The 25983-nt window shown below is 38.5% G+C and overlaps 1 protein-coding gene across 3 annotated transcripts in view; it reads left to right on the top strand.

Moving 5' to 3' along the window:
- Positions 1-416: 416 nt before the first annotated feature.
- The window catches only part of FBXO28 (F-box protein 28), a 34120-nt gene continuing 8553 nt past the window's right edge, over positions 417-25983 (top strand). For all 3 annotated transcript variants that reach the window (XR_002824032.1, XM_004375902.2, XM_023730948.1), the window contains exons 1-3: positions 417-709; positions 12492-12601; positions 16260-16398. Coding sequence is in view for 2 of the 3 variants with exons in the window: in XM_004375902.2 (XP_004375959.1) it covers positions 443-709; positions 12492-12601; positions 16260-16398 (516 nt within the window). In the remaining variant the exon portion in view is untranslated. The remainder of the gene's footprint in view (positions 710-12491; positions 12602-16259; positions 16399-25983) is intronic.

Below are 25983 nucleotides of genomic sequence, written 5' to 3'. Positions count from 1 at the left end.
TGCATGTATCAGTACGCCATTTCTTTTTATTTTCCTAAATCAATTACTACTATGGTTGTTGGAAAATGATGGTTTTCTAACTCCATCGCTCCTTTTACACTTAATAGCAACATTATTTTTATCATCCTTTGTCAGGAAACTCTTCAAGAAAACTGCACGCCTGGAGTTAATTTTAATAGACAGGTTTCTCTTGCCCTCAAGTAGGTCCCAATCTTAGATAAAAAGGCCTAAAAAGACCATCTTTCCAGGACTTCGCGTTATCTTCCCTTACCTTTACTTGAACAAACAGCAGTTTGTCTGTCTCTCCTCCTGTCACCTCAGAGGCTCCTCCCCCTCCTCCAGGTGTCTCCTCCCAGGCAGCTGCAAGAGCAGGAGGAGGAAGTGACGCACAGGAAGTGTCCCTGTTCCCCTTGCAGTGGGGGGAAGGAATCAAACCCCGAAGATGGCGGCGGCGTCGGAGGAGCGGATGGCTGAGGAAGGAGGCGGCGGCCACGGCGACGGCGGCTCCTCTTCGGCCGCCGGCTCTGCTCAGCGACAGCCCCCACCGCCCCCACCGCAGCCCTCGCAGCCGGGGTCCCAGGCGCCCCCGGGCCCAGCGCTTGCTGCGGACCAGCTGCCTCAAAACAACACGCTGGTGGCGCTGCCCATCGTAGCCATCGAGAACATCCTCAGCTTTATGTCCTACGACGAAATTAGCCAGCTCCGCCTGGTGAGGTTCCCCCACCCCTGCGGGACCCCCGCCGCCCTTTCCCCTGGCCGAGGTCTGGGGAGGGGAGGAGAGGGGAGCCCGTTCCCGGGGAGGGAGCCCCCCGCGAAGCCCAGCCGACGCCAGAGCGGGAGCGCGCCCCTCCCACCCCAAAGTCGCCCTCCGCGTCCGTCAGTGGGAGTGGGCTTCATCCTGAGGCCGCCCTTCCTCTGGGGGAACTTTGCTTTGGGTCGGGGGAGGCTCCCTGCCCCCTGCCCGGAAGCGGGGCCGCGGGCTGGGAGGTAGCGGGAGTTGGGATCATCACCTTCCGCGCAGCCGGACGGTGGAAACCCAAGGGGTCTTCTCGCCTCCCAAGGGGTCTCCTCGCCTGTCTTTTGTATCCCACCCTCCAGCTCCCGGCCGGGGTTGGGGGAGAAAACTCAAAAGTAGGGAAACTAGCCCAGCCAAGCTTGGTTTGTATTGCAAGAATAACGTATTCATTGTTCCCCCAACTACCCAAGTTTCCTTGTTGGAGAAGGTAGAGTAGGATTGGCCGGTTCTTCCAAAACCCAGGTAGAGGGATGGAGGTATTTGAACGCATTGGCGTTAGCCTTCAACCCAGCGCTCTAGTTGACCAATAAAGTAGAGCCCTTAGCGCCCTGGGAAATGATCGTTCCGGCTTTGCCTCCCCCTGACGCTTTCGTCCGTAGTGAAGCAACTTGCCCTTTGACAGGTTTTTCCCTCTCTCTCTAGAATTCATTTTCTAACTAGTGATTTACGTACACCCTCTAGCTTTAGGAGAGGTTTTATACGTTAAAATCATGGTAGTTCAGTCCATAATTTTTATAAATAATGAATTTGCCGTTGGGAATTTACTTCACTCCAGAGGTTTGACTGCAGGTTTGATAAATGTGTTAGTTCAGATATTTTGCTTCTTTTCAGTGACTTTATCTTTAAGTGGCTGAGGAGATTGAAGGAGGTGGACATCTTGAAGTGATTGCAAACCGATTCTGTGGTCGGGATTGTTTTTAAGAGGACAAAGACATATATCTGAGTGTGCTGTGTACCGTATTTTAGGCTTATACCTCCAATTTAAAATTGATTTTAATTGCGTTTTTGAAAGGAAATCATGCTTATTTTTAAAATAAAGCTTATAAATATTAATTCAGACTGATGGCCAGTTTTTCCTAGTCAACACAGCAGTTCAACCATGCCAGTCTGCAGGATGTAAATTCTTCCACTGGGAAGTGATATTTCAAAATTGATTGTCCCTGAATTTCCACAACATTTCATTCTAGAATTTCATGGAGAATTTTAAATATTCCTTCCAGTTTTTCCAAAGAATGGTCTTTCATCAAGATTCATGCTCTACATTCGTGGTGTCTGGAAATTGGGCATAACTTTTGATTGAATTGAGCCATTCAGCCAGACAATGGCTTTGTAAAGCTTGGAATGTTCACAGTTTTGTTTTAAAACTGTGGTTTCTTGTTTGGTAGCCATTTTACTTCTAAAAATTAATAACATTTTTAAAGGGCTGAATACCAGCCTACCCTAGGGGACAGTTAAAAACACATCCCATAATTTATTAATAAATGACATCTCTTTCAAGTGAAATATTCAGCTGTATTCTTAATTTTCAAGCAATCCTCTGTCTTGCCTTTTAAGGGTACAAGTTTGTAATTTCAAACGAAGATTTTTCATAAGGAGTCCCTTACCACACCCCTCAGGAAAAAAATTCTACAGCCTGTTTTATGTCTGCAAAAGATGGTTTTTCATCTGCTTTAGTAATTAAGAACTATTCTCTTATTCCTTTTTTTTTTTTCCTTAAGGTTAATAGGTAGTTCTTAAATAGTTTAATTTATCTTTTGTGGGAATTTGGAAATGTCTTTGGTTTTAGATTCATTGATTTGATGCCAGAAGGTACAATTCAGGTAACATTCAAAGGAAGATGTTCTTTCTTACCACTAGATGTCAGCATTAATTTAATAATAATCTTTTTATGAAATCGGCAGTCTAGAGACAGTGTAGATGTAGATGTAGATGCCTTTCCAATTTAAGTGGCCATTTATATCTAAAGAATTGTTTTCCAAAAAGAAACAAGGAACTTTGGTGTAAAAATTTCTTTCTTTTATTAGAAAACTTCTTTTTGAGTGAAATTAAGGCTTGGTATACTTGGAAGGGAGTGATATTAACTAAGAACAAAGTTAATTTTCATAAAAAATATCAGTTATTTGTTGGCTGGTGAGCTAGTTTATGCATTGTTTGGGCTTTTTTTTTTTTCTTCCCAGTTTACTTGATTAGGACCTCAATCTTAACTATTGTTAGCTCCTAAACTAGAAGTACCCAAATGCATGTACTTATTACTATCTTCTTTAAAAGATTTGCTTTTAATTGATAAGTGGGATTTTTGAATTATTTGTCAGTTTAATTGATTATCATCATTTAGTTTTTGCTTGCTATTACCATGAATAATTGAAATTTGACTTTTAAGTCCAGTAATTTCCAAGGGACTCTGAATTCCCTGTGACACTGTTTTTTTCCCTGTCATTGACCATGGCTCAAAAAATGTACCCAGAGCCTGGAAATCCTGGTTACACAGAAATAGTTCCTTAAATAATTAACTCCCCCAGTGTATTTAAAATTAATTGGCTGAGCATAACTTTTGAAATGACAAAACACGTACTTTGAGTTGTTTTTCCAGCAAAACTGACATTTATGCTGATGCAGCACTAGTACCTCACCTAGGCCCCCTCGCAGGTATGTGAGAAACTGTGACAAGTGGCAAAGGTTAGGAAGTGAGGCCCTACCGTAGTTATGGGGCACATCAAAGCTGACTTTGAACCTGCAGCTTCGGTTCTTGAGCACAATGCTCTCACCCACTGAAAAATAGTTTGGAAGGCTTTTTAAAAGATATTTTAGAGAGAGCCTCCCAAATTGTTTTCCTTTGTGATTCATGTGGAGCTCCTGTTATTAATTTCATGGAATCCCTATTAGTGGTTCAGGATATGAATTTGACCAAAAGTACATTCGGAATTCTTGCTTATTACCTGGAAAGAAATTTATACTTTCTTTCACATCTTTTCTTGAAATATGTTAGAAAATCTCAGTTATAGAGAGGATTGATTGATAGGAAATATGAAGGAAGTTGACGAACTATTGCCTTTTTTTTTTTTTTTCAAGTAGGCAAGCTGTCTTCCTGCAATCTTTTGCTTTATACCAGTGGTTCTCAAATTTTTTATCTCAGGATGCCTTTAACCAGAAAAAACCCATTACTGTGGAGTTGATTCCTACTTACGTTCCTAAAAATTATTGAGGACCCTGGTGGTATGGTGTTGAAGAGCTCAGCTGCTAACCAAAAGGTTGGCAGTTCAAATTCACCAGCCGCTCCTTGGAAACCCTATGGGGCAGTTCTGCTCTGTCCTATAGGGTCGCTATGAGTCAGAACTGACTTGATGGCACCTAACAACAACGAGAGCTAACCTTGGAAAATGCAAGAATACATGGCCTGTATTCCACTAGCTGTCAGAGCTATAATGTCATTACATGTCATGTTGCCTCTGGAAAACCGTGGAAAACCCGCTATATACTTAAGAGAGGATGAGAGTGAAAAAGGGAAAGAACATCTTAGAATTATAAAAATGGTTTGGCCTCACAGATACCCCCTCCACCCCAAAAGGTCTTGGGAGCTCCAGGGATCCTCAGACCACACTTTGAGAACCATTGCTCTGTATTGCTGTATTTTTTTTCTTTCGTTCATAAAGTGTTTATTATATCCTATGCCAGTCTCTTGAGTAGACACAGAAGACACAAAGTTAATAAAATCACACATGGAACATGAAATTATGGAGTTTATAGGCTAATATCAGGTATTAGTCAAATAATAAGCAAATATTATGAGTATAAAATTGGAACTCTTGGCAAGCAGTATGAATGAGAGCAAATCCAGTTTGGCTGAGTTTTACAAACAATAGTAGTTTAATTCCTAAATCAGTGGCCATGGTGGACATTGTCTGGTCACTTTCAGAATACATTTGCTGATTTTTATTTTTGAGTTTTTTCCCCCACCATCTCATCAGGCCACTGATTTTATCAACAGGTACTTAAGTACAGGTAAGAAATGTTATCATCTTGTGAACAATTCATTCTTCCTGTTAATTCTGGTCTCAGAAAGTAGGGGATGGGTTTAATCAGTAACCCTGGCACAGCATCATCATTGAGGCACATTGTACGCATCTTCTTGAGCACACTTATAATGCACCAGGTTAACAAATGCAAAGATAATAAATAAATATGAGAGTGTTGAGGTTAATCAGGAGGGTTTAATCAGACAAGCTTTCTAGAGACAATGAGTTTTTATCCAGTTAGTAAAAGTAGAAGAACGTTCTGAGGAAAAAAATAGCATATAAAGCAGTGACATAGTTGGAGAAGGGTGACTTAGAAGGATTATGATGAGTTTGAATTTGAATATGTCAGGTTTTAAATGTCCTAGATTAGTGGTGGGTCTCCTCCCTCACCCCAGCTTTTTTATTTCACAACCATTTACCACTTGCCATCGAATTGATTCTGACTCACAGCAACCCCACATGTGTCAGAGCAGAACTGTGTTCCACAGGCTTTTCAATGGCTGATTTTTTGGAAGTAGGTTGCCAGACCTTCCTCCCAAGGCACCTCTGAGTGGCCTCAAACGTGCAGTCTTGGTTAGCAGCCAAGCACGTTAGCTGTTTGCACCACTCAGGGAGTCCTTTTATTTCAGAGTTTATTTCTAAGTTTCCATCGCGTCATTATTGAATGTGTGCATTGTATTGAATTATCTTTGGAAGAGCCTCTTTTCCCACTATAGTTTAGATTCCACAAGGATGGGGACATATCCTTTTGTCATGAATCCCAAAGGCCTTACACAGTCTGTGATACTGAATATTGCTGTTGTTGGGTGCCATCGAGGCACTTCTGACTCATAGCGACCCCATGTAACAGAGTAGAACTGCTCCATAGAGTTTTCTAGGCAGAGATCTTTATGGAAGCAGATCGCCAGGTCCTTCTCCCATGGAACCCCCAGGTGAGTTCAAACTGGCAACTTTTGGTTAGCAGCTGAGCACTTAAGTACTCAACATTTGGTGAGTAAATGAAATAGTTCTTAAAATACTTCACTGCTCTGAATAAACGGTAAAAAGTATGTCATTGTGAAATAAGTGTTTTCTGTGTAAATTTGATAGTGCTGCAAATATAGTTGCTTAATATTTACTTCCAACAGAGAAGATTAGAAAATAAAGAAAATTGTAACTTTTCACCCCAGAATATTTTAACAAAATTTCAAAAGACGATTTTAAGAAGCTGGATGGCTGAAGAAAAATAAACTCTTACTAGAATGAAAACTGATAGGTAATCTGAAATTAAAAACCAAAATCAAACCTGTTGCTGTCAAGTTGATTCCGACTCATAGTGACCCATGTGTTACAGAGTAAAACTGCTCCATAGGGTTTTCTTGGCTGTAGTATTTACGGAAGCAGATCACTGGGGCTTTCTTCTGCAGTACTGCTCAGTGGGTTAAAAACACCAACCTTTAGGTTAGTAGTGGAGCTCAAACCATTTGCGCCACCTCTGGACCTTAAACCAGTTGCCATAGAGTTGATTCTGAATCATGGAGACCCTATGTGTTCCAGAGCAGAACTGTGATCCGTGAGGTTTTTAATGGCTGTGACCTTTTGAAAGCAGATCACCAGGCCTTTCTTCCAAGGCATCTCTGAGTGGATTTGAACTGCCAACCTTTCAGTCAGTAGCTGAGCACTTAACCATTTGTACCACACAGGGACTCTTTTTGATCTGAAGTGAGTATGTAATTAATAAGCCTAGCCACATCCAATAGTGCTTCAAGACTCCTTCATTATGATCAGCACTCAGTTCCTATACTGATGAGGAGAGTAACGGTACAGATAATAAAAACCGAGACTCATCAGGAAGGCTTTTCTGTTTGGCTTGTAGGGTGCTGTAGAGGAGCCTGGGCAGCACACCTGCCTTGCTCATTTTTTTGCTCAGGCTGATAATAAAATTAATTTGCATTTTCTTTCCAAGTAAATCTCTAGGAAAGGGTACCCAGAGAAAGCTGGCTAGGAGTTAAGTTTTTTTGTAACTCTATGTGCAGATAATTGAGAATTAACTATATAGTAATAAAAATACGAACTTAAGCAATCAACACCAGGGAAAGAGAATTTTTTGTAAAAGATTACAGTATTCTTATGAAAGAGGTGGCAAGTTGTATCTGTATTTTTATACGTGAGGGAAATTAACGCGAGTTCAGTGAAGAAGCAAAAAGCGCAAGAAAAGAGGCAAAATGGTTGTGCCTCATTCAGTGTTCATTTTTTTTAAATGATTTTATCACCAGTTGTTAACTTTTTGCCACACTTCCTTATCTGTGTATTTCCTGCACACATATTATTTATTTTACTGATCATTTGAAAGTAATATGCAGATATAATGATATCTCACCCCTAAATACTTCTCTTATATAACCAGAATATCATCACATAACCATAATAACACTTCCAAGGGATTTAATACTGATACAATCCATATTTAGATTTCCCAGTTATCTCCAAAACTTTGTTTTTTAGCTTTTTGAAGGGTAGGTCCTGGATCTAGTATAAGATAGTAAGTTGCATTTGGTCTCTTTTAATCTAGATCATTCCCCCCATCTTTTTCTTTCTTTCATGCCATAACATTTTTGAAGAGTCCAGGCCAATGGCTTGTAAACTGTCCTGCAGTTCAGATTTGTCTGATTGTTTCCTCATGATTCGCTTCAGTTTTTTAAACTCTTTGGAAGAATTAACAGGAAGATCTTGGTCCAGCTCCGTTTCTTAACAAATTTTAGCAGTGTAGTGAGAATCCCTGTAAACGTCCTTAAAATCCCATATCGCCTTAAGAATCCTGCTTTCTAGACTGGTGCCAGCAGTTTCTGTAGCAGTACAGACTAATCAGTTGAGAATAATTAGGATAATTACTTAAATCTGTATAGCTGCAATCACCAAGTGAAAAAAAAGGCATAAATTAGCAGACCTGGATTCTTAATTTCACTTTTGTCATTGAATAGCTGAATGACCTTGGACGAGTCACGTAATTTCTTCAGATCTCAGGTTTCTTACGGTAAGAGGAAAGGATAGATTCTGGTGTCTTTTAAGTTCCTTTCAGTTCAGGGGTTTGATAAGCAGCCAGATCTTTGATAATAGCTTCTGAATTATATGGAAGAAAACATCAAATGTTCAATTCATTTGAGAACTGTAGCGTACCAAATGAATACATTTTTAAAATGTGGTACCATTATAATATTTCCTTGATTCTAAGATATAAATATTGTCATAGTTTAACATTTTTGAAATCAGAATGCATGTTGGTCAACTGCATGTGTGTTACTGTGGCAGTGCTTCTTTTTTAGAAGAGCTTTTTTTTTTAATTGATAGCATGTCTTAAAGTCTCTGCAGCATTTTACACAAAATCAAAATCCAGCATACGATATTTTTCAAGGCATCTGAGAAAATAATGCTGCCAATTATAGTTGTAATACACCATCTATTATGAGACCATCCTGCTGTTGGAAGTGTTCAAATATGAAAAAAATGTGCATCTTAGAATCAATTAAAATTTGATATTAAAGATTAGATTTAACAGGAAAATTGTGGGTTTCACGAATTTATGACCTGTGTGTCTTGCTTTGTCAAGAAGGGCCATGGTGGCACAACAAATCTAAATAGATTTCTAAACAAATACAAGTGAAGAAAAAAATGTATTACTGATTACTTAAGCTAGAATATGATAAGAAGGATAAATCATGGCATTTTAAATTCCGAAGTAATTAGCACACTAACAAAACCCACATCTATTCCCCTACACTTGAACAGCCTTTAGCCCAAGCTAAATGTCTTGATTGTAGAGTCATCTATTCCATTAGTTCCCTTCTGCTTTCATAGTATGCAGTTTTCCTGGTCCCTCCACTCAGAGCTTTTGACATAGTCGTCTTTGTGTATTAGGCTCCAAAATTTTATTTTACTGTCTTGGGTAAATTGCCAAATTGTTAGGATTTTTATCTTGTTTTAATAACTGGGGAAACAAAATATCTTCCCTTGAGAAGTCTTGGGAAATTATTAAAATAGCCCTAGATTTAGAGCTACACTTTAAATGAGATAATTTTGCCTTACAAGTTAGCATATGTTGTCAGCAATTCTCATTAAACTGCTTGCCTTGGGGAAAATCAGTACATTTCTGTTTTCCAGAGGTCACTTTGCTGCTTTCTGAATCCTTAAGGAAAGATGTATGTGTGTCCTTGCGTTTTTGTGGTATCAGTCAGTCTGTTCTTATTGAACATTCAGGAAAAGAAAAGTGCCACATAAATACTGTTCTTGTCTTACAATATTGATTTCTGACAATCTTTTTCATTTTGGCTTTTGTGGTGCTATTCTGATTTTTCTGTCTTCGTGACCTCCTACTTCCTGGTCTTTTTACCAGCTTTCAACTATTAAATGTCAGCTGAGGTTCCATTTACAAGCCTTTCTTTTTCTTCATTTAGGGTTCATTTACAGTGATTTCAACTATCTCCATGTGAAGTTTCCAGAACCATAGCTTTAGTACTAATGTTACAGTTGATTATAGAAAATGACCGATTAACTGTCCTAAAACCAAATCTTTAAAAAATTTTGTGGTCGTTTAAAAGTAATTTCTCATTACCACCTGATTCCCCCTGCTCAAAACATGGAAGTTTTTGCTCCTCTCATCTTTGCCCACACATCTAAATATCTCTAAAAGTAGTTTGCTTACTAATGGTTTGTCTATTCCAGACTTTGTGCCTTTGCATATGCCGTTACCTCTCATTTAGCAGCCCCCACCCACCCTCCTTTCAGAGTAATTCGAATCTTGTATCATGTGAATGAAGTCTTACTTGGTTTGACCTTATCTGGTTATTTATTCAGGTCCCTGGATGGTGTAAATGGTTTGCTTTCAGCCACAAACCTAAAGATTAGTGGTTCAAACCCACCCATCAGCACCTTGGAAGAAAGGCCTGACAGTCTACTTCCATAAAGATTACAGCCAAGAAAACCCTATGGAGCAGTTCTACTCTGTAACACACCAGTCACCATGAGTCGGAAATGGCTTGACAGCAGTGGGTTTGAGGTGTTCTTTGTTTTTGTTGGTGGTGGTGGTATTTATTCATAGTCTCAGCTCTAGTCAGTCCTTGTATCTAGTCATTACTCAGATATTCACTTGAGTTTCTAGATTATTAAAAGATAACTAAATCCTAGCAGTCAGCTGGATTCAGTGCAGCAAAATTCTAGTATAATAAAATAATTTAGACAGTACCATGGAAGTTATTGACAGTAGTATTCCACCTTAATTTTTTTCTTTGTAAATATACTGCTGCCAAAAAATTTCCAATATTTTATCTCAGAAATTGTCATTGAGACTGTGGAGTCTGCAAAGATAGTGTCTTTCTGTAAGATTCTGTAAGGGGGAGGGTGCCTCAGTTTTGTTTTGTTTTGTTTTCTTAATTGGCAATATATAGCTATTAAAAGAAAAAACCGAACCCGTTGCTGTCAAGTCAATTCCGACTCAGAGCAACCCTATAGGACAGAGTAGAACTGCCCCATAGGGTTTCCAGAGAGCGGCTGGTAGATTTGAACTGCCAACCTTTTGGTTAGCAGCTGAGCTCTTAACCACTGCGCCACCAGGGATCTAGATGACTTAAAATGTCAAATAATTTTAACAACAGCAAAAATATAGTTCTTATAACCGCAAACTCTTCTTCCCCAAAGGCAACCACTTTCAAATCTTTTGGCAGTTCTTTCTTCTATTTTTATTATCTGTTGAGTTTCTACTATGAAAGAGGAGAATTTAGCCCTCTCTCAGTCTACTCTACCCTCATCACGCATACAGACACACTCTTTTCCCTCCTCCAATAATACAGTAAGAGTTTATTTTTTCCTTACGGGAAGTTAAATACTGGTGTTTCTGGCGATGTGGTTATTCAGCATTGGACCATGTGGTCTGGGGATGCCAGGGGGGTTCCCAAGACCCCTCAGGGGGTTCATGAGGTCTAAAATATTTTCATTACAATACTGAGATGTTTTTGCCTTTTTCACGCTCATTTTTTTTTAACAAGCGTACAGTGGAGTTTTCTAGAGACTGTGACATATGACGACATCATTATACTGAGAGCTAATGCTTGTGTGTTCTTGTTTCCTAGAATTTTCTAAGGTAATAATAACTTAGCAGATTGAATGCAGAAGCAGATATTAGAATTCAGCTGTCTTCTATTAAGCCACATATCAAAGCGACTTAAGAAAATGTAAAATAATGCCACTTGCTAAATATTTTGTTTTGGAAAAGAAATATTTCTCATTTTAAAAAGTTGTTTATGTTAGTATGTATTGGGTTTACTATATTTTTTGCATTGAACACAACAGATGTTGATGACTGCTTTAGTTTAGTTAAAAATAGTACTCACCACGTTTTAAAATATCACTTCATAGAAGATACCTTAGTATCCCTACTTAAGATTTATTATATTTTTTTTTGCCTTAATATCTTCAATTTGACATGCTTTGATTTAGGAAGTATCTAGTATTTAATACTATAATATTAAAACCTTCATTAGCTTTAATCCAATTTGCCAGAATTTTTGTCACTATATTCTCAGGAGACAGCAAACTTACATCAAGAGTTTCGTCAACATTTCATTTCAGCACATATTTGTCAAGCGTTTGTGCTTGAGTGCTGAGAGAGAAAGAAACGTGAGACAGCCCTGCCTAATTAACTTGGCCTTAATATAGATTCATCTCAGTGTCTTGCACTTTCAGCATCCACACCTCCATACAGTGAGAATAATGTTCAGGTTCATGACTGAGTCACTGCAAAATTCTCAGGGGTCAAAAAAATATATCTTATGTACTAGATTTAACTGAGACAAGAAAGAAGCTGGAATATCTCAGAAATATGACAAGTATACGGAGCAAAGTTTTCAAATAAATGCTGTGTTAAGATTTATTTAACTAACATAATTTTTATGTAGCACTTTTAAATTAAGTAATTTAGCATGTATTGTTTCATTTAATCCTAATGATATCCCTATGAGTTAGATCTTATCTCCATTTTACAGATGGCTGGCTAAGGCTTCCAGTTAGCTGTCATGTTCAAGAATGCGTACAAAATGGACTCAGATTTAGATGTTCTGACTTCTGATACTGTTTCTTTACTGTATAAAGACTGTATTCCTTAAGGATTCAAAGTGTTGAGGATCTGCTACACATGAGGATGTTTTGGAGGGTGTGACAGTACCTAGCATGGGGCCTTGGCCATTATAAACCCACCATGGTTAACCTAAATCACTAGAAGAAATAAATAGGAATTATTGTTCTGATTATTGATGATACAAACTTTGTGAGAGTTTGGCCCCAAGTTAGAATATACATTTTTGCCTAAAAGGGAATTTTTGTTTCAGATTCTTAAGAACCTTCACATACGTTCTTTCGTTGCTCTTCAGGACTACAATTTCTGACCATAATAGTGGGGATACATTCAGAACATTCAGCAAATACCTGAAGTAAATGGTAATATTATGTGTAGGCAAGAGTAATTTCTTAATGCAATATTGCAAGAGTTGCATTGTATGAGGGAATCACCCACACATACTGATTCAGATTCAGACAGCAAACTGGGGAACAATACTAACACAGAGGACTTTCAGCAATCAGTCATGAGTCTAAGTTAATTGTCTTTTATTAATTTGATTATCAGTTTTCTTATTCTTTCTTATCTCTCCCCATAGGTTTGTAAGAGAATGGACTTGGTTTGCCAGAGAATGTTGAATCAGGGATTTCTGAAGGTGGAGAGGTACCATAATCTATGTCAGAAACAAGTTAAAGCACAACTCCCAAGGTATGTTATGGCTAGCAGTGGCAGTACTTTACAGTTGGGAGTTTTATTTGTTTCTCGATTATTTTAAAACTTAGTGAATTACATGTGTGAGGTGACACTAAACCCCTTGCCATTGAGTCGATTCTGTCTCATAGCAACCCTAGAGGACAGGGTAGAACTGCTCCATTAGGTTTCCAAGCCTGTAATCTTTGTGGAAGCATACTGCCACATCTTTCTCCCGAGGGGCAGCTGCTGGGTTTGAACCTCCGACCTTTCGGTTATCAGCCGAGCGCTTAATCACTGAGCCACCAGGGCTCCTGTGAGGTGATAAACTACCTGAAGAAAAGCAATTTGACCTTTGGTCTTGGTCCCTGAGAGCCAGATGAAATCAGAGGCTAAATCTGGGGGCTGACCAGACCAAGAGGGACCACCCAGGGGCTCAGATAATGTTGACTAAGCTTCAGGAGGCATGATGTAGTCTCTCATGGCCAGGTGGGGAGGCCAGCAAGAGCCTGGAACCCTAAGGCACAGAAGAGCTCCTGGTAGGTGACCAGGCACGGGAGAAGGTAGTGTGTTCCTCCTTGGGATGTGGAAGCTCCGTGCTGGGAACCCTCCCAGACCTTGCTCTATGCATCTCTTGGTATCCCTTTTGGTTTTAATAAATCTGTAAGTATGGTATATGCTCCATGAGTTCTGTGAGTCATTCCAGCAAATTATCGAACCAAAGGGGCAGTGAGAGCTAGTAGGGGCTGGCGTCTGCCCATTTTGCAGTTTGAAGGACTGTCCTTTTAACTTGTCAGCTCTGTCCCAGCTCTGAGTGGCTAGGGTCAGAGAAATGCCACATGGACAGCTGTTCTGCAAGAAGGTTTCCTTCTAACTTGTGAGCTCAGGCCCACCTCCAGGTGGCTGGAGTCAGAGTGCCACTCAGGCAGCTGGCAACAAGGATGGAGAGGTGGGAATTCTGGGGATTGGGTTCACGTGATCCTTACCAGGCTGTTGGCAACGAAGGTGTGGTTTACCCACTTTGCCTCCTGATTAGTGCAGCATGTTAAATGATTTCCAGGTTTTTGTAGCAAAGAGTACACAGATCACAGTCAGTAATTTCTACTATGGTTTGTCCACTCTCACCACTTCTGTTCATCATTGTCCTAGAGATGCTAGCGCGGGATATTAGGCAAGAAAATGAAGAAAAAGGCATCCACATTGGGAAGGAAGAAGTAAAGCTGTATTTACAAATGACATGATCATTCATATAGAAGATCCTAAGGAATCCACTAATTAGAATTAATGAATTCAGCAAGGATACAGAATATACAGAAATTGTATTTCTATACACTAGCAGTGAACAATCTGAAAAATGAAGACATTTCCATTTACAATCACATCAAAAAGAATAAAATGCTTAGGAGCAAATATAACAAAAGAAGTACAAGACCTGTATACTGAAAACTACAAAATATCATTGAAAGTAACTAAAGAAAGCTTACATGGAAAGACATCCCATGTTCGTGTGTGTGTGTGTACACAGTGAAACCTGTGAGAGCTGGAACTCGATGGGACTGCCTTGTTTTTCTGAGTCTCTCAAGTTTTCTGCCTTTGATGGGGTCCAGTCACCACTTTTCTGTCAGAGTCTTACTTAGTAGAAAATATTTGAGTTTTCCTTCTTTGACAGGTTTCTGCGTTACACAGGTTCTGGCTTTCACAGGTTTTACTGGTGCCGTGGTGGAGCCCTGGTGGCACAGTGGTTAAGAGCTATGGCTGCTAACCAAAAGGTCAGCAGTTCGAATCCACCAGCCACTCCTTGGAAACCCTGTGGGGCAGTTCTACTCTGTCCTATAGGGTCGCTATGAGTCAGAATTGACTCGACAACAACGGGTATATATGTGTGTGTGTGTGTGTGTGTGTGCGCGTGTGTATATATGTATATATATAGAAAGAGACATTTACTTCAGGATATTGGCTCACTCAATCCTGGGGGCTGGCAAGCCCAAAATCCGTAGTTCAGGCAGGAGGCTGGAGGTTCCTGCTGACTCATGGAAACCTGGGGGCTGTCAAGTCCAAAATCTGTAAGTCAGGCAGCGGATTGGAGACTTCTGCAGGCTTGTGTCCCAAGGTCCATAGGTCAGGCGATGGGAAAACAAATTGGACTTCATCAAAATTAAAAGTTTTGTGTTTCAAAGGACACCACCAAAAAAGTGAAGAAATAGCCCACAGAATGGGAGAAAATGTTTGCAAATCATGTCTGACAAAAGACTTTAATCCACAATATTTAAAGAAGTCTTACAGCTCAACAATAAAAGACAAATATCCAATTTAAAAATGAACAAAGGATTTGAACAGGCATTTCTCCAAACCTGTTGCTGTCGAGTTGATTCCAACTCATAGCGACCCTATAGGACAGAGTAGAACTGCCCCACAGAGTTTCCAAGGAACGCCTGGTGGATTCGAACCTTTTGGTTAGCAGCTGTAACATTAACCACTACGCCACTAGGGTTTCCTCACACGCGTTAGGATGGCTAAAATAAAAAAGACAATAACAAAAGTTGGGAAGGATGTGGAGAAATTGGAACTCTTGTACATTGCTGGGAAACCCTCGTGCCATGATAGTTAAGTGCTATGGCTGCTAACCAAAAGATCAGCAGTTTGAATCCACCAGACGCTCCTTGGAAACTATAGGGCAGTTCTGCTCTGTCCTATAGGATTGCTATGAGTCGGAATCGACTCAGTGGCAGTGGGTTTGGTTTTTGGTACATTGCTGGTGGGATTGTAAAATGGTGCAGCCACTTTGGAAGACAGTTTGGCAGTTCCTCAGAAAGTTAAAAATAGAGTTATCTTATGACTCAGCAGTTTCATTCCTAGGTGTGTATCCAAGAGAAATGAAAGTATATGTCTGCACAGAAACTGGTGTATGAATGTTCACAGTGCTTTATTCATAATAGGCAAAAAGGGGAAACAAACCAGGTGTTCATCTACTGATGAATGGATAAAACGTAGTACGTCTATACAATGGAATCTTACTTGGCAATAAAGATGAAATACTGATAGATAGTACAGCATGAATGAACCTTAAAAACTATGCACAAAAGGCCACATACTATATGATTCCATTTATATAAAACTGTCCAGAATAGGCAGATCCATAGAAGCAGAAATTAGGTCAGTGGTTACCAGGGGCTGGGAGAATGAAAGAGACTGCTGATAGGTTTCTTTTGGGGATGATGAAAATGCTCTGAAATTAGGTAGTGATGATGGCTATACAACTCTGAGTAACTAAAAACACCGAAATGTATACTTAAAAGGGTGAATTTTTCGATATGGTAATTATATCTCAATAAAGCTGTTTAAACAAATCTAAAGGTGCTGATTTTACAAGAAAAAAGATGTCGTACATATATCCATGTGTAACTTTCATTTATTTTCTCAAATTTTAATAGCATTAGGCTTGATACAGCCAAAAAACAAACAAAAACACCTAGTTTTTTCAAATAAATTTTTTTCCAAATGTGTTACCAGGCCTTGGCAAGAATTTCTGGGTATAGTGATTATTCATCATGAGATTATGGCCCAGTTGTAGACTTTAGGTTAACACATAAAAGTTAGACTGTTTCATTAAGGCATTTTTATTGGTTAGCATTTTAGTCCACAGTACAACTTTAATAGTTGCCCTTTTTTATTATAGGAGAGAGTCGGAAAGAAGAAACCATTCATTAGCTCGTCATGCAGACATCCTTGCTGCTGTTGAAACAAGGCTGTCACTGCTAAATATGACTTTCATGAAGTATGTGGACTCCAATCTCTGTTGCTTCATCCCAGGAAAGGTAAAACAGAACTGCTTACTGAGAACAGCAGGATTGCACTGTGTAAACTTTAAATTATTATAAAGTTATATAGTGATTTTTGAAATGTCCTTCTTTCATTGTTCCTCCTTCTCTGAGTTTCTATGAGTGTGTTTAGCTTCTTCTGTATAGTTATCAATATAAATAGGTATCATTTGTATGATCTTTATGTTTATCATTCTCATGAAATATACAGTAGAAACCCTAATGTTCTTTAATAAGAAACTTATTAAGATTTCATACTCAAGAAAATTTTTTTGAACTTTTGCTCTTTGTTAAGATGCCAGAGATATAATAGCAGTGAACAAGATAGGTACTGTCCCTGCCTACAAGAGTTTTATCATTCTGGGGAGGGGAGATGGAAGAGGCAAAGTGGGTTTTGTTCTGTTTAAGAAATGTTTCATAGACAACTTGTAAGCTTTCAGATTTGGACACAGAATAATTGCTATATTGTAATATACTCAGAGCTAAGTAATAATGCTGTTTAACATAGAAATGAATATATTGTGGCCTATTGACTGTTAATAAATTAATAAAGACCCAGCATTCAACATGTTACTCATATCTTTGGTAGTACCTCACTTCTTGGATTGAGTATAAATTTAGATGAAATATGTCTATCTTTTTATGTAGAAGGGGTGAAGATGGAATTAAAGATCATTTCGCTACTTAGTTGATCCTGGCAAAAGATTCCCTTAGCATAGTTGGAACTAATTAATACCTACTGAAATTTGAATATACTCTTTTTGTTATTTCCATAGATAATTAAAATTGGCAATATTTTGTGTTTTCTCCATTTTTTATTTTCTGTGTTATTTGGTGGGGGAGCAATACTGTTCCTCATAATTTTTTTGGAAATTTTTTGGTATATCTCTCATTCCTCATATTAGCTACAAGTGCTTTTGTAAGGTACTGTAAAAGGGTGACAAGTTAGAAACTTTAAATTCTGTTTCTCATGCCAGATTTTATCCAAATCTGATTTATAAGCCTTAACTCTTTTAAGTATTCCCGAGAAGCTCATTATCCCAATATAGATTGCTCTCTATAGCTTTATAGTTTTCATTGCATATCTCATTGTTAAGAGTATGAATATATAAGAATTATCTTACAGCTTTCCTAACCTCAGAGACTGTTCAGTCAGTTGTTGAGGAAAGAAGACCAGTAAATACTGACACACTCTTGCTCCCTCTTTCTTGCTCTAGCTCTTTCTTTCTCTATATAAAACATGATATATGTATATATATATCGTGTTCATGAAAACTGGTGTCACACATTAAAGTGTCATAGACTACACAATAAAGTTTTATTGGAAAGCAGTCAAGCCCATTCTTCTAGGTGGTGTCTGTGGCAGCTTTCATATTACAGTGGCAGAATTGTGTAGTTTGTACCAGTCTGTATGGCTTGTAAAACCAAAAATACTTATTAGCTAGCCTTTACAGAAAAAGTTGCCAACCTTTGTTCTAGTTGATCAGGATCACATGATTGGCGTGGTGCTCTTTGCTTTGTAAACGAGTGAGGTAAAATTCAGTTGAGTCCTGCTGGTTTCAGAGACTGCTTGTCGACCTTCCACTTTAAATGCTAGCACCAAAATAAAAGAACAAAACAGCTGGCAGCAGCGGAGAGTGTCTTGAGTGCTCGAGATGCAGTGAGTCTTGTTGGCCCTTTGCTCTGGGCGGCTCTTCACCTGCAGTCTTAACCTGGCTTCCATTTCACACCTGACTTGACCTTACAATGTGGACATCTGTTTATCCCTTTCTACTTGATAGTACCCACTTCTTCACAAAAACTCTACTAGTTTCTTTTTCTCCTTGTTACAAACCTGAGCTTGACTGGAAATAAGCAACCAAGAAAACAGAAATGATTTTGTTTTTATAGATATGTGCCCTGTCACACTCATTTCAGCTTCAATTATTTTGTTTCTTAAAATTGTCATCTTTATAACAATTTTATATTTGCCTAAAACAACACTGTGTACACTGAGAATACTACTTTTTTTTTTTTTTTTTAATGTAGTTGGCACTTTTTAACTTAAAACAAACCTGTTGCTGTCTAGTCAATTCTGACCATAGTGACCCTGTAGGACAGAGTAGAACTGCCGCATAGAGTTTCCAAAGGTATAATCTTTACGGAAGCAGACTGCCACATCTTTCTCTCGTAAAGATAGTCTTCAAAATCAAAATTACTTGAAAACATTTCTTCCTTTTTACTGTGCTTGTCCCAAAATAAATATATACAGTACATGAACCTTTAAAATAAGAAAATAAGACTTGGTCTGCCTTCATATTGAATTTTTAGATCTGTCTCCCCCCATCCATCTTATATAACTAGGAAACCAGGTTTATCCCCTCCAGACGATAATTAACTATCACCGATTATTTCCAGTGAAATAACTCAATCACAGATCATTCTATAGTGATTAATGCCACCATTTTTAATCCCCCACCCTGTGTGCTCAGAGCTTCTGATCAACTTTTTATGAGCTCTATTCTTAAATATTAGCAGAGAATAATCACCAGCCTAATACGAAATCTAGAACAAAACAAATAGGAAAACAAATAATATGTTGGAGAAAAACCATACATGGACTTTAAAAAAAAATAATAACTATGACTGATAACCTCAGAGAGATGGGAAAAGATATATTCCACATATGCCAGAAATATTTAGAAAAATTTTAATACGCTTAAAATTTTTAAATATAAAAAAAAAAGTTAAAGAGGTGAAAGGGAAAGTTAAAGAAATCTCAAGTAGAACAACAAGACAAAGGTAGAAAAATGAGGGGAAAAAAAGAATGTAGAGGATCGATCTGTGAGGTCCAGTGTTCAAACAGGAGCTCCAGAAAAAGACAACAGAGGCATTTATCATGGAGATGATTGAAGAGACTGTGAAAAGGCTCATCAGGTGCCTACATAATGGATGAAAATGGACACCCACCAAAAATGGATCCAAAGAGACAGAGCTTTCAGAGAGGGAAAAAAAGAAACAGCATACAGAATGATTAGGCATCAGAAGGATATGAGACTTCTAAGTTCCTTTAACATTCTAAGGGAAAAATATTTCCAACTTTGAATTCTGTATGTAGCCAAAGCATCAGTCAGTCAATCAAGTGTGAGGGCAGAATAAAGACATTTTTAGACATATGGTTTCTTAGAAAATACGCTTCCTATGTACATTTTCTCAGGGAGCTATTGGAACAGATGCGTTATCAAAACAAGAGCATAAACTAAGTACAAAGACTTGAGATGAAGATTTAACATGAGAGAGATGATGAGGATTCTTGGGATAATAGAGAAAGGAGATCCCAGGAAAACAGCTTTATCAGATACACAGATTGGAGCACATCAGAAGGCCCAAGGAGAGAGATGTCCAAGAAGATGAGGTCGGTAGTAGGCCTGGTGTGTTTTAATATAATTAGAAGAGATTTGGGTAATTTGGGAAAGTTGGGGATGAGTTAGTAATAAAGTCTTACCTCAATTCTGCTACTTGGATGTGGATGTAGTTGCAAGCTATCTTGGACCTTGAAGCCCAAGATGAGCTTAGATCCCTATGGAGGTCCTTGTGCTTCAGTGAGGCACAGCTGCCAGCCCTTAACTGCCTTCCTTTGATTTTTGTGGGTGAGAGAGAAACCTCTGTCTTGTTTAATCTGCTGTTTGGCAAACAAAACCAAAAGCTGGACTTTAAACTGGTTGTATCCTTTCTGAGAATTTGCATTTCCACCTCAGATATACTGAATCAAAATCTGTGTTTTAACAAGATCCCTAGGTGATTCTTACGTATAACTTCCTCGGAATTTGTTAGAAATGCAAATTCTCAGCAGAGGTTTGAACTGGGCGGAACCAATTCGAAGCCCTGACCAAAAGCCGTCTTTTAATTCTTGGGAATGTACTGAGTTGTGCAAGAAAAGAAAAACAAACATATATGTAGACAAATAGCTCATCTGTGAATAGTTGTTATGTAAGCATAATAATGTAAACACTGGGTATGGATCTAATAAAAACCACCACACAGCTATATTGGGAGGACGGAGGGATGTGCTGTAGGTGGGGGGTGGAGGCAGAAGGGAAAAGAGCTACATCCTCATCTTCCCTTTGTAGGAAATAAGTAGATGATCCCTAACACTGAAAACTCGGCAAATAGCAATATAAGCATGTAATTAGAACTGTAAAGGTGAAAATTAAAAGAAATGGCTGGAAAAGTAGAAAGTGGTTGTCTCTGGGGAGTGGGTCAAGGGGGAAGGATTAGGGGGTCAACAGCTATTTTTTCATATCAAGTCTTGCAAAGCTATTGGGCTCTATGTACATATATCCTTTGGATAGAATAAAAGATTGCATGGGAACCTGAAAAAACAAATAAAGCAAATTAAGCTTTTTTAAAAAACAAATAACTGAATGCATAGAATTGTGTAATAATTGATTTTCCATTGGCTGATACAGAAGACTAACTTGATTAAGGCTTGCATTGTTTGCTAAACACTAGATTAAACAAGATGGAGGTTCTCTGTCACCCACAATAGACCGAAGGCTTCAATGATATTCCTAGTATACCATTTATCACTGTGCCAGTTGAAGCATACACATAATACAGTGAACTCCGTGTGTTAGAAATGTAATAGTTGGTCACCACATTTGATTTGTATCATACTTTCTAAAACCTAAAAATATTTTTCATAACTATTATTACTTCAGGCCTGAGTGGAATTTAGCATGCGGCGTACTATTTGAAAGGCATAGGAACAGCCATTAAGTGATTAACTGACCTGCTTAACACCTGTGATCTTTCCACTAGACCCCAGGATTCATACCGTGGCATTTTTGCTTCTGTTGTCTTGTTATTGTGGTAAAAAAATATGTATGTATATATACTTACTATATATATGTGAATTAAATGTTTTTTATATGTACAATTCAGTGACATTGATTCCATTCATTATGTTGTACAACTGTCAGCACTGTCCATTTCTAAAGTGTTCCACCACCATTAACAGAAACTCGGCATCCCCTAATTTAAGACCCCTTTTCTGTCTCCCTCCCACCCCTGGTAACCATTAATAAACTTTGATCCCTATACATTTGCCTATTTCATGTAAGTAGGATCATACATTATTTGTCCTTTTGCAGCTGACTTATTTCAGTCAGCATAATGCTTTTTTCAGCTTCATCGATGTTCTAGCATGTGTCAGGACTTCATTTCTCATTATGGCTGAGTGGTATCCCATTGGGTGTACGTACCACGTTTATCCATTCATTTGTTGATAGACATTTAGGTGGTTTCCACCTTTTGGCTATTGTGAACAGTACACGATAAACATTGGTGTACAAGTTCCATTGCGTTCTTGTTATTAAAATAATTTGTAGAAAGTGATTAAACCTACTCAGAAAATGAAATATTTTGAAAATTGGATAAATACTGCCCATTCTTAATATGTGCCTCTAAAGCCATTGCCGCCACTGCTAACTCTGAGTGTCCCAATATGCGCTGTCTGTTCTTTCATCTTGTCGTCTGTTCATAACTTCTGGACAGAGGAAGGAGACTATTTCACATTTTATTGAAAACATGGGTTATCTCACTTGACTGAAATAATCTCTATATAGTAATATTGGAAAATGTTCCCTCTCCTAATGGAAAGACTTAAATAAATGGAAAGAGATACCTTGCATTTACTCGCTATTTAGAAAACTAAGTACAGTAAAGATAAGAATATTCCACAAATTAGTGTATAGATGTAATTTAGTATCAGTTAGCAGTCCCTGTGGGATATTTTGATACAAAATTCATTCTGAAGAATAAGGGTTATGGAAAGGATTAATTGCATAATTATTTTTTTATTAACCCCATAATGTTAAAATAAAATTTTAAAAAACCTAGAATAGTGCATGGGTACATCATACAAACCAAACCTATTGCCGTTGGGTCAACTCTGACTCATAGCAACCCTGTAGGACAGAGTAGAACTGCCCCATAGGGTTTCCAAGGCTATAAGTCTTTACGGAAGCAGACTGCTACATCTTTCTCCTGCGGAGCTGCTAGTAGGTTTGAACTGCTGACCTTTCAGTTAGCAGCTAAGCGCTTAACCACTGCCCCCACCAGGGCTCCTTCGTGGTATATCATAGTACTACTTAAATGTTGATTTCTCACATATCCATCCACATCATCCATCTACTCAACCCCACTCTTTTTTTAGCCAGGGATACCCTTCTCCTAAGGATCCCTGCTAACCAAAAGGTTGGTGGTTCAAACCCACCAGCTGCTTCACGGGAGATAGGTGTGGGTATTTGCTTCCATAAAGATTACAGCCTTGGAAACCCTATGGAGCAGTTCTGCTCTGTCTTATAGGGTCACTGTAATTTGGAATCGACTCAACAGCAGTGGGTTTGGTTTTTGGATTTTTACCTTACTATTGCTGTAACTTACATATTGAAATCCTACTTACCCCTCATTGCACGTCCTTCTTTATAAACCAAAAACCAGTTGTCAAGTCAGTTCTGACTAATGGCAACCTCATGTGTGTCAGAGTAGAACTATGTTCCATAGGGTTTTCAAGAATGTGACCTTTCGGAAGCAGATCAGCAGGCCTTTTTACTTAGGCACCTCTGGGTAGGTTTGGACCACCAACCTTTCAGGTAGCACTTAACCATTTTCGATATCCAGTAATTCCTATGTCCTTCCTTAAAAAAAAACCAAACCCGTTTGTTGAGTTAATTCCAACTCAGTGTTGAATATACCACGGACTGCCAAAAGAAGGAACAAATCTGTCTTGGAAGACTTATAGCCAGAATGCTTCTTAGAAGCGAGGATGGCAAGACTTTGTCTCACATACTTTGGACATGTTATCAGGAGGGACCAGTGCCTGGAGAAGGACATGCTTGGTAGAGGGTCAGCAAAAATAAGGAAGACCCTCAAGGAGATGGATTGACACAGTGGCTGCAACAATGGGCTCAAGCATAGTAAGCCTTGTGAGGATGGTGCAGGACCGGGCAGCGTTTCATTCTGTTATATGTGGGGTCACCATGAGTCAGAACCAACTTGATGTTACCTAACAGCAGCAACAACATCGTGATCCTGTAGAACAGAGTAGAACTTCCCATAGTGTTTCCAGGGCTGTAAATCTTTAAAGAAGCAGACTGCCACATCTTTTTCCCTCCAACAGAACTATCAGTCTTTGGTTGGCAGCCAAGCGCTTTAACCACTGCGCCACGAGGGCTTCTTTAACCCACTGCTGTCTAGTCAATTCAGACTCATAGCAACCCTATAGGACAGAGTAGAACTGCCCCAGAGGGTTTCCAAGGAGCAACTGGTAAATTCAAACTGCCGACCTGTTGGTTAGCAGCTGAGCTCTTAACGTCCCTACTTTCTCTCTTTTCGTGTAACGCTTGGCTTACACTTGAAACTTACTGCAATCTGTCTGAGTTATGCTTTGCTGTTTATGGCTCTTTCACTAAGTCATCATTTTCCAGTGAATAGGATCTGTGTCTTATTCACGCTTGGGTGATTGCAACACAGATGCAAGGTCATTTCTAATCTAGCTCCAGCATATAAACACTATTTCAAGTATTATATATTTTTTAAAATCTCTCTCAATAGAAATTCTATTAACTGTGACTTATATTCAAAACAAAATTTGCTCTCTAAAAATCATGTTGTATTAAATTTAACCTTATGACTTGACCCTTAACAGTTATGTTTAAATGTGTCAGTGATGAATAATTTATAATCACTTGACCGTCTTTATCCCTCATTGAACAAACATTTATTGAGTATTTGTTATGTCCCAGATACTGCTAGGTTCTCAGAACCTGACAGTAAAACTAGATATGATCTCTTCTCTCATAGAACTTACTACAGGTACTTCCTGATTTACAACAGGGTTCTGTTCCAACAACTTGTAAGTCAGTTCTGACATAAGTCAAACACCTCATTTTCTTTTAGTTTTCGTTGTTATTGCCTTTTATTATCTATCTTTATAAATCCAATTTTTGTCTTTAGGGGTTGGAACATTTCATATAAACTTTTACTGGTCTATTTTAATACATACATTAAAAAGTACACAAATCATAAAAATGTACTCGGATGACGAAAAAGTGTTGGACAATGTTGGCATTTTGTCAGTTGCAGTAATAATTCCACTTGTGGAACGTTCTGGATCATCTAGATTATCCCTGGGAATGGGGATGGCGTTTCTAGGCAGAAAATGAGTGAGAGTTGTCTGTATGGTCCTTTTCTTTTTTCCTTCATATATCTCGCGGTAACATCTCACTGCTTCCCAAATTTGTCAGCTCTAGCAAAGCCATCAGCGTTTGGGTCCATGTTTTCAAGCAGCTGAAGCCCCTGATTTAGTTTAGAAACCTAAATCTATACAGCAGTGTTTTGAACAGTAAATCATAGAACTGGACATCTGCGAGTGAACATCTGAGAATGATAACGTTAGCAAATTATGTACTGCAACATTGTGTGTAGTACATATTGCTAACGGTAAGATGTACCCCCCAAAAAGAAGACGGACAGTCATAAGTGTGGTTCCTCAGAACTCGAATACATCATAAGTCAAGGACTACCTGTATATTATGGGGAAGACAGGAACTAACAGAAAAGATGTATTTACAATTTGTAATGTGCTCTCTGAAGGGAATATAAAGGGTTTGAAGAAGATGTTTATGTGATTTAAACTGGAGGAGGGCTCAGAAAAGACTACTCTGAGAAAGTAACACTTTACCGAGACCTTAAGTCTGAATAAGCAATTTGGGGTTGGGGAAAGTGGGGAAGATGTGCAGGGAGAACTGTTCAGAAAACAACTTCCTGTGCAAAGGCCCTGAAGCAAAAAAGGGGCTTGGTTTAGTTCAGAGAGCTGAAGACCAGTTTGTACCTATCAATGCAACATACTAACCTTGAGAGCAACAAAATAGTAGTGAAATCTTGTGACAAGTACTTTTCTTATTTATAACACACATTTAAAACTTTGATAAACACAGATCTACTGTGGCTCAATTAACATCCTAGCATTCAGCACAGAGGATAGTCAATATGAAGGACCTTAAAAAAAAAACCTGTAATCCTACTTATATATTTTATTAAAACATTTCTTAATTATATATAACGTAAATACTTTTTTTTTCCCCAAACTCTTGACCTTCTGCTAGCTTCCATAAGTATTTGATATTTGGAGGTGTGTGTGTGTGTGTGTGTGTGTGTGTGTGTAAACTATAGCCTATTTCCAGCCCTTGAACTCTTTGAACAAGCCAAGCTGACTCTGACCTTGAATTTTATCTTAAATCTCAAAGAAACCTTCCTGACTACCCTGTTATCCCCTCCTCCCTTAGTAGTAACTATCACGTTACCCTCTTTTATCTTTATGATGCAATTTTAAATTATTTTGTGTTTACTTTAGCTTCAGGACAGTAAGAATCTTGTCAGCCTTACTTACTGTTTTTACCCCAGTGCTTTGAAAGGAGAATAGTGCTTAGTAAGAACTCAGAAAATTCTTGTTGAATAATGTTTGTCCTACAAGTTAGGATTTGCTCACATAATTAAATTTAGCCCAAGAAAAAATACTCCTTTTTTAAATTTCTTTTT

Source organism: Trichechus manatus, unplaced genomic scaffold (genome assembly GCF_000243295.1).
Source record: "Trichechus manatus latirostris isolate Lorelei unplaced genomic scaffold, TriManLat1.0 scaffold00039, whole genome shotgun sequence".
In the NCBI taxonomy this organism is placed as follows: Eukaryota; Metazoa; Chordata; class Mammalia; order Sirenia; family Trichechidae; genus Trichechus; species Trichechus manatus.
The sequence above is the reverse complement of the archived record's forward strand: the minus strand, read 5'-3'. Positions and strand labels throughout refer to the sequence as shown.